The sequence below is a fragment of the Thamnophis sirtalis genome, unplaced genomic scaffold (genome assembly GCF_051295495.1).
Source record: "Thamnophis sirtalis isolate CommonGarterSnake01/CBP01778 unplaced genomic scaffold, rThaSir2_p1.2 scaffold_11, whole genome shotgun sequence".
NCBI lineage: Eukaryota > Metazoa > Chordata > Lepidosauria > Squamata > Natricidae > Thamnophis > Thamnophis sirtalis.
In genome coordinates, this window is record NW_028261391.1 from 66,657,563 (window position 1) to 66,665,639 (window position 8,077).

Here is an 8,077-nt window from a genome sequence, read left to right on the forward strand (position 1 = left end):
TTGCTAAGGGCTCAATGCTGGTCATAACTCGAGGTTACTGTCTGTAATTTCTCACTCCTGCCTTTACTCGCTTTTCAGGGGACAATCCAATCTTCTTGGGATTCAATCCCTGGAAAAAGGAGGTCCGGGTGTGCCCAAAGGGCAGACAGATTGGCAGGAGAGAGAGGTTGCCTCTGTGAAGAGGAGGGTCCTTGAGGCTTGGGGGCCAGGCAAGGTTGATGGGGTGTGTGTGTGTGTGTGTGTGTGTTTGTGCGTGCAAGAGATGATGGGGAGGGAAGGAGGTCATTGAGGTGCTTGAGGCTTGGGGCCAGGCAAGGTTGATGGGTGTGTGTGTGTGTGTGTGTGTTTGTGCGTGCAAGAGATGATGGGGAGGGAAGGAAGTCATTGAGGTGCTTGAGGCTTGGGGCCAGGCAAGGTTGATGGTGTGTGTGTGTGTGTGTGTGTGTGTTTGTGCGTGCAAGAGATGGTGGAGAGGGAAGGAGGTCATTGAGGTGCGGGAAGAGGTGAGATCTGGCCCTGGGGAGTTTGGGGAGGGGGGGCAGATGGGCAGGCGAAGGGGGCAGCGCCGCCCTCTCCTTCCTAACCCACCGGGCTCTCTCCTACAGGTGGGTCCGATCCCGCTGCTGGCGGGTTTCTCTCCCTCGACCTGATGGTGCGCGAAGCTCCCGAGATGGACGGGCTGGAGGTCCAGCCGCCGCTCAGCGCCCGCGACCTCCTGGACGCGGCAGCCCCTTTCTGCGACCCCCGGAGCCTCCTCCCGACCTCGCAGCCGCCCAAAGTCGGCTACGGCCTGGGCGAGTCGAGCGGGGGCGGCGGCGGTCCTTATCTGTGGCTCAACGGGGCGCCCAGCCCTTACTTGCCCGGTGCCAACGGGGCGTCCGGCTCCTTCGTGCCCTCGGCTGCCTACGGGACGGGCGCCCGGCAGCTGCTGGCCGCCCAGGCGGCGGTGGGACCCCCCGAGCTCAGCTGGCTGCCCCTGGCGGGCCACCACCAGCAGGACTTCTTCAAGCTGGTGCGGCCGCCCTACTCCTACTCGGCGCTGATCGCCATGGCCATCCAGAGCGCCCCTTCCAACAGGCTGACCTTGAGCCAGATCTACCAGTACGTGGCTGCCACCTTCCCTTTCTACAAGAAGAGCAAAGGCGGCTGGCAGAACTCAATCCGGCACAACCTCTCGCTTAACGACTGCTTCAAGAAAGTGGCGAGGCTCCAAGACGACCCAGGTAGGCAAGGAGCTGTCTATGGAGATTTCTTTTTGTTTTCAAATAATCTTTATTGGTTATACATTTAAAATAAGACATACAAATGCAATGACAGTCATTCACAGCCCAACTTTTTTCCTCTTCTTCCTCAGTGTTTAGTCTCTAACCAGCATCTTCTCGTTACAAAGTTCAGGGATCTATTACAACACCCACGTTCACTTTTAATTCCCATTGTTAACAACTGCTGTTTAACTTTCCCCGTTTTAAGTCGCCACATATACCGTAGGTTCCAGCTAAGATAATGTTCTGTTTCTCCTTTGTCCCTCAGCCAACCCATCATTCTGTCCACTTCTGCACATTCATAAATCTTTTTAGCAATAGCAGTTAGACTTATATACCGCTTCATAGGGCTTTCAGCCCTCTCTAAGCGGTTTACAGAGTCAGCATATCGCCCCCAACAATCAGATAGATAGATAGATAGATAGATAGATAGATAGATAGATAGATAGATAGATAGATAATAGATCGATAGATCGATAGATCGATAGATCGATAGATCGATAGATAGATAGATAGATAGATAGATAGATAGATAGATAGATAGATAGATAGATAAATAGCAATAGCAATAGCAATAGCAGTTAGACTTATATACCGCTTCATAGGGCTTTCAGCCCTCTCTAAGCGGTTTACAGAGTCAGCATATCGCCCCCAACAATCAGATAGATAGATAGATAGATAGATAGATAGATAGATAGATAGATAGATAATAGATAGATAGATAGATAGATAGATAGATAGATAGATAGATAGATAGCAATAGCAATAGCAGTTAGACTTATATACCGCTTCATAGGGCTTTCAGCCCTCTCTAAGCGGTTTACAGAGTCAGCATATCGTCCCCAACAACAATCCGGGTCCTCATTTTACCCATCTCGGAAGGATGGAAGGCTGAGTCAACCCTGAGCCGGTGAGATTTGAACCACAGAACTGCAGTCAGCTGAAGTAGCCTGCAGTGCTGCATTTAACCACTGCGCCACCTCGGTTTTAATTATGGAACCTTCCGATGGTATGGTAGTAGATTTTCAAAATTGCCCTAGGTTATTCTTGCGGCCACAATTATATGTAGGCTCAAATGCCGTATAGATTTACTCATGTTTTCTGGTTTTATGCTTAGTAAAAAAAAAAGTCTCGGGTTTCCATTCCATGCTTGTTAAAAGGAACCTCTTTTAGCCAGTTTTGAATCCTTCTCCAGTATTTCGTGGCCTCAGTACAAGACCACCAAATATGGTAGAATGTGCCATCCCTTCTTCCACATTTCCAACACAGTGGAGGTAACCCAGGAAACATTTTGGCTAACCTCGTTGGGGGGGGGGGGGAGTGCCACCTATAAACCATCTTGGAGCCGAGGTGGCGCAGTGGTTAAATGCAGCACTGCAGGCTACTTCAGCTGACTGCAGTTCAGCAGTTCGGTGGTTCAAATCTCGCCGGCTCAGGGTTGACTCAGCCTTCCATCCTTCCGAGGTGGGTGAAATGAGGACCCAGATTGTGGGGGCAATATGCTGACTCTGTAAGCCGCTTAGAGAGGGCTGAAAGCCCTATGAAGCGGTATATAAGTCTAACTGCTATTGCTATTGCTATTGCTATTGTATATGTTTTCTTTAGATATTGTAAGTTTAATAGTCTTACTCCATAGATCCCACCATTTGCCTATTTCAATCGCATAGCCAAAATTTCTCTCCCATGTTATTAGAAGGCTTTTATTTCAAAGCCATCCAGGTCATCCCTTGTCCCAAAGGTGCTTTTTTCCTTCAAGAGGCAGCTGGACTTTCTGGTTCTTCTTCAAAGGCGTTTCCCTTCTCATCCAAGAAGCTTCTTCACCTCTGGTGCTCAAAGAAAAAAAAAACACTGGAGAAGTTTATTGGACAAGAAGGGAAACTCTTCAAAGAGAAAGCAAAAAGTCCAGTTGCCTCTTGGAAAAAAAAAAAGCACTTTTGGGACCCCTGGAACTCTCCCAACTCTCAAGGTGCTACTTGTCACCCATAAAGCCCTTCATGGTAGTGGATCTGGGTACTTGAGAGACCGCCTCCTGCCAATCACCTCCACTCGACCTATTAGATCCCATAGATTAGGCCTCCTCCGAGTCCCATCTGCCGGTCAATGTCAACTGGCAACCACCCGGAGGAGAGCCTTCTCGGTGGCAGCTCCGACCCTATGGAACGATCTCCCCGTGGAGATTCGCACCCTCACCACCCTCCAGACCTTCCGCACAGCCCTCAAAATCTGGCTATCCCGTCAGGCCTGGGGCTAAAGACTGTAACCCACCCGAATGGTATGAATGTTGTGCTTTTAATGATGTACTGTCCTACGTGTTAAATGTTTGTTTCCCCCCCCCCTTTTTTTCGAGTTGTAAGCCGCCCTGAGTCCCCCCAGGGAAAAGGGCGGCATATAAATAAACTTCTCAAATCTCAAATCTCTCCCCCCCCCCCCACAGTTCTCCTTGTTTTCTCTCTGAGACACATGGAAAACATTTGGGTGTTTGATTGACTGTCCTTTCCACAGAGGGAACCTCTGAGGGTTGCAGCTCCAGGATCTTGTTTCCTTGGAAGTAAGTCTGTCCATCTACATGTCTAAGGAGATTCTCAGCCATACAGGTCATGGTTGTCCCAAAGGTGCTTTTTCAAAAGGCAACTGGACTTTGTTTTTCCTTGAAAACCTTTTGTAACCTCTTGTAGCTTCCCGATGCTCTTCAAATGCAGCTCCATATAGGTTAGGTTAGGTTAGGTTAAGTTTATTTATAGGCCGCCCTTTTCCCTGAGGGGACTCAGGGCGGCTTACAACTTATATAGGAAGGGGAAACATACAAAGACATATAGGACAATACATAATTAAAAGAGTAAAGCAACATTCATTCAGCATTCGGGCGGGGGTGGAATATAATCTTTAACCCCAGGCCTGACGGGATAGCCAGGTCTTGAGGGCTGCGCGGAAGGTCTGGAGGGTGGTGAGGGTACGAATCTCCACGGGGAGATGGTTCCAAAGGGTCGGAGCTGCTACTGAAAAGGCTCTCCTCCGCGTAGTTGCCAGTCGACACTGACTGGCAGATGGAACTCGGAGGAGGCCCAATCTATGCGATCTAATGGGTCATGAGGAGGTAATTGGCAGGAGGCGGTCTCTCAAGTACCTAGATCCACTACCATGAAGGGCTTTGTAGGTGGTAAGTAGCACCTTGAAGCGCACCCGGAGATCAACAGGTAGCCAGCGCAGCTCGCGGAGGATAGGTGTTATGTGGGCGAACCGAGGTGCACCCACAATCACTCGCACTCACACAATCACAATATAGAGAACATTGCAATAGTCCGAGCATCACTAAGGCCTGGTTGATTGAGTGCAGGGATTCTTTATCCAGGGAAGGCCACAATTGGCACACACGCAACCTGAAGTTGCAATGAGGCTCTCCTAGTTGTGTGACTGCCACACCTCCTCTTCGACCAGTTGTCATAAGTCCAGGAGAACCCCCAACTCTGGAGAAAGGGAAATATAAACAGAGTTTTTACAGCAGAGTAAAAATAACGATTCTAGGACTTCACCCTGGTTTGTGTGCGTAGGGCAATGTTGCCAATGTAACGGACATCCCTAAACTGATATGATGAATGTATATGTCACTCTAAGCCAGTGTTTCTCAACCTTGGCAACTTGAAGATGTCCGGACTTCAACTCCCAGAATTCCCCAGCCAGCATTCGCTTAGAGAGGGCTGAAAGCCCTATGAAGCGGTATATAAGTCTAGCTGCTATTGCTATTGTTATTGAATGCAACCTAATTCCTTCAAGAGTTTCCCCACAATAATTTTTTGAAATGTTCCTCCTGTATCTCTTTTTAAAGTTAGCAGAAAGGAAGAAAGGACAGTCCAACTGTATCCTGATTATCTAGCTAAAAATGTATGGTTAATTTATGTTGAAAGCAATGCAGAAAATCATCCATCCCAATATAAAAGCGCCTACTTTTCTGCAGTGCCAGGACGGGCATAATGCTGAAGAACAGGCACTGGCATGCTCCTGTAGGGTGGTGTAGATCAGTGCTTCTCAACCTTGGCTACTTGAAGATGTCTGGACTCCAACTCCCAGAATTCCCCAGCCAGCATTTGCTGGCTGGCGAATTCTGGGAGTTGAAGTCCAGACATCTTCAAGTTGCCAAGGTTGAGAAACACTGCTCTAAGCATTATCGTGACCCGTCAAAAGCGTGGAGGACAAAATCGCGCTCGACGAAAGCGCGCATTTGACGTCATCACAGCGCGACGGAAAAAATTAAAAATTGAAATAAAATTAAAATTAAAGCAAGCCGATTCATATAAAGTAAGGGTTAGGTTAAGGGTTAGGGTTAGGGTTAGGTTAAGGGTTAGGGTCAGGTTTAGAGCGTTAGCGTTAGGTTTAGCGTTAGGTTAAGGGTTAGCGTTAGGTTTTTCATTACGTTAACGGTTAGGTTTAGGGTTAGATTTAGGGTTAGGTTAAGGGTTAGGTTTAGGGTTAGGTTTAGGGTTAGGTTTGGGGGGGTTAGGGGAAGGTTTTAGCTTTATTTTTACATTTTTCGATCACAGCGCGATGTTTTCGTCGCGCTGTGATGACGTCAAATGCGCGCTTTCGTCGAGCGCGATTTTGTCCTCCGCGATTTTGTGGTGGAACCAAGCATTATAGTCTAGGCATCTAAGCTCTAAGCATTATATTCTAGACAGGGGGGATGTAACTTACCTGCTTGCAGTGCAATCTCACACTTGTTTCACCTAAGCCTGTTTTAATGAAGGATGCTTCCTCTTGAGTTACTATGGATTAGGTAGCAGCCAAGATGTGAACAGCGTTTGCTCCATTTCTGCCTTGCTGTTTCTCCAAGCTTCTTCGCAGCAACTGATGGATCTTCCAAGGGCATGTTAAGTTTATCTTATGCCACTTACGCGAACTGGGTAATCAAAGGGGTCATCTCAGCTTTATAATGTCACTCGATCCATTGCTGCGGTGATAGGAAACCTGTCTCCGTTCGTGATTTGTCACCACAGCCATGCTGGGGGAGAGCATTAATCACAAGTGAGAAAATGGCCCAGGTGTTAATGCCGTCACTAAAACTCCCATAAATCAGACTTGAATGTCAGCTCTCCTATGAATTCTTAAGACAATGTTAAGTGATGTCTGCTCCACTTCCTTTACAATGCGTCCTCCAACTGCTTTACCCTTTTTAGAATCGTTTGCTCTGAGAGCCGAGGTGGCGCAGTGGTTAAATGCAGCACTGCAAGGCTACTTCAGCTGACTGCAGTTCTGTAGTTCGGCAGTTCAAATCTCACCGGCTCAGGGTTGACTCAGCCTTCCATCCTTCCGAGGTGGGTGAAATGAGGACCTGGATTGTTGTTGGGGGCGATATGCTGACTCTGTAAACCGCTTAGAGAGGGCTGAAAACCCAATGAAGCGGTATATAAGGCTAACTGCTATTGCTATTATTTAAGCGCCTCGGTTTCCAGTCAAATCTACCGAACCGATTAGAAGAGGCTCCACCAGTGGACCCTGAAAGCAGGCCACACCTACAGAAGAGGTTCTAAAAAATTTTGAGACCCACCACTGATCCTTGGATATGATTATTCTACACTATCATGCTCACATTTATAAAACTCAGTGCCTCTGTGAAAGGTAAGGATGACTACTGCGTTTGTGGTGCAATCAGAACATTGCGTGTGTTGAAGTTGTTTTAACGCAAACCAAAGATGCCTTTTAAAAAAACAAGTTTACATCCTATTCTTATGCATGCCAGTGCTGTGTGTGAGGTAATTTAAGGTGGTTCTGACAAGTGTCGTCGGCCTCTTCATATCCGGTCACATGGGCGGCAAGCCACTCCCATCCAGTCACATGGGTGGCAAGCCACTCCCACAAAGGAGGCCACACCCACAGAGTAGGTTCGAACAATTTTTGAAACCCACCACTGTTTTGTACCCCTGCTAAACACACATGTTCTCCATTGGCTCCTAGGCAAAGGGAATTACTGGATGCTGGACCCCAACTGTGAGAAGATGTTTGATAATGGCAACTTCAGAAGGAAGAGGAAGAGACGTTCTGATGCAGCCAGTGGGCCTGGAGTCCATAACAAAATGGAGGACAAAAGCAACAGTTGTCTTGTTCAGCCAAGCCCTGAACCTCGCAGCTTGGGCTCCAGCGCGTTGCAGTGCTCTCTGGGATCTAGGAGTGACTGCAAATCTCCCAGCCTGGACTCTAGCCATTGTTTCTCCACATTCGTCTCGACCATGAACGTTGTGGCCCATGGCCGGAATGGTTTCCCCAGGCAGCTTTCTGGTGGGCCGGTATCCGAATTCACAGCCGGGAGGCAGAACGGCCCCAGTATGAACTCCTGCTCTCCTTCAAATGGCATCCCAGCTTCAGCATTTGAACTCGGTTCCCAGTCCCACTCCAGGATGAATTACTATGCAGGGGTTGGTGGGCAGTCGAGCTGGCTCAACAGTCCTGTCCTGAGCACTTTTAGTGTGAACAATCTGATTTATAGCAGAGAAGGGACAGAAGTTTAAAATGATGCTGAAAAGCTGATGCTCCACATTGGCCCCATAAGCAACTGTGGGTCAGCATCTAGTTGCCTTATCTAGGCAGCCTTCAGCATTTTCAGTTCTGTTTCGGTTGATTAAACGCCACCAAGTCTTGACTCTCAGTGAATAAATATCGATTTTTATCCATGGAGATCTGTTCCTAAGATGTTTTTAAAGTCTTCAAATGGTGCACTCATTACCAATGTAATTGTGTCCGCCTGGTCATCCTAGATTTTTCTTTCTCTTCCCCAGAGAGAGAGAGATCTTCATATAAAGTGTCCAAAAATTGGATAATTCGAACCT

The 8,077-nt window shown here is 47.9% G+C and overlaps 1 protein-coding gene across 1 annotated transcript; it reads left to right on the plus strand.

Moving 5' to 3' along the window:
* The first annotated feature begins 670 nt into the window (after nucleotides 1–670).
* FOXI2 (forkhead box I2) lies at nucleotides 671–7,759 on the plus strand. Its single transcript, XM_014075413.2, has 2 exons — nucleotides 671–1,223; nucleotides 7,209–7,759. The coding sequence occupies exons 1-2, from the start codon at nucleotides 671–673 to the stop codon at nucleotides 7,757–7,759; spliced, it is 1,104 nt and encodes a 367-aa protein (XP_013930888.2).
* Nucleotides 7,760–8,077: the final 318 nt, after the last annotated feature.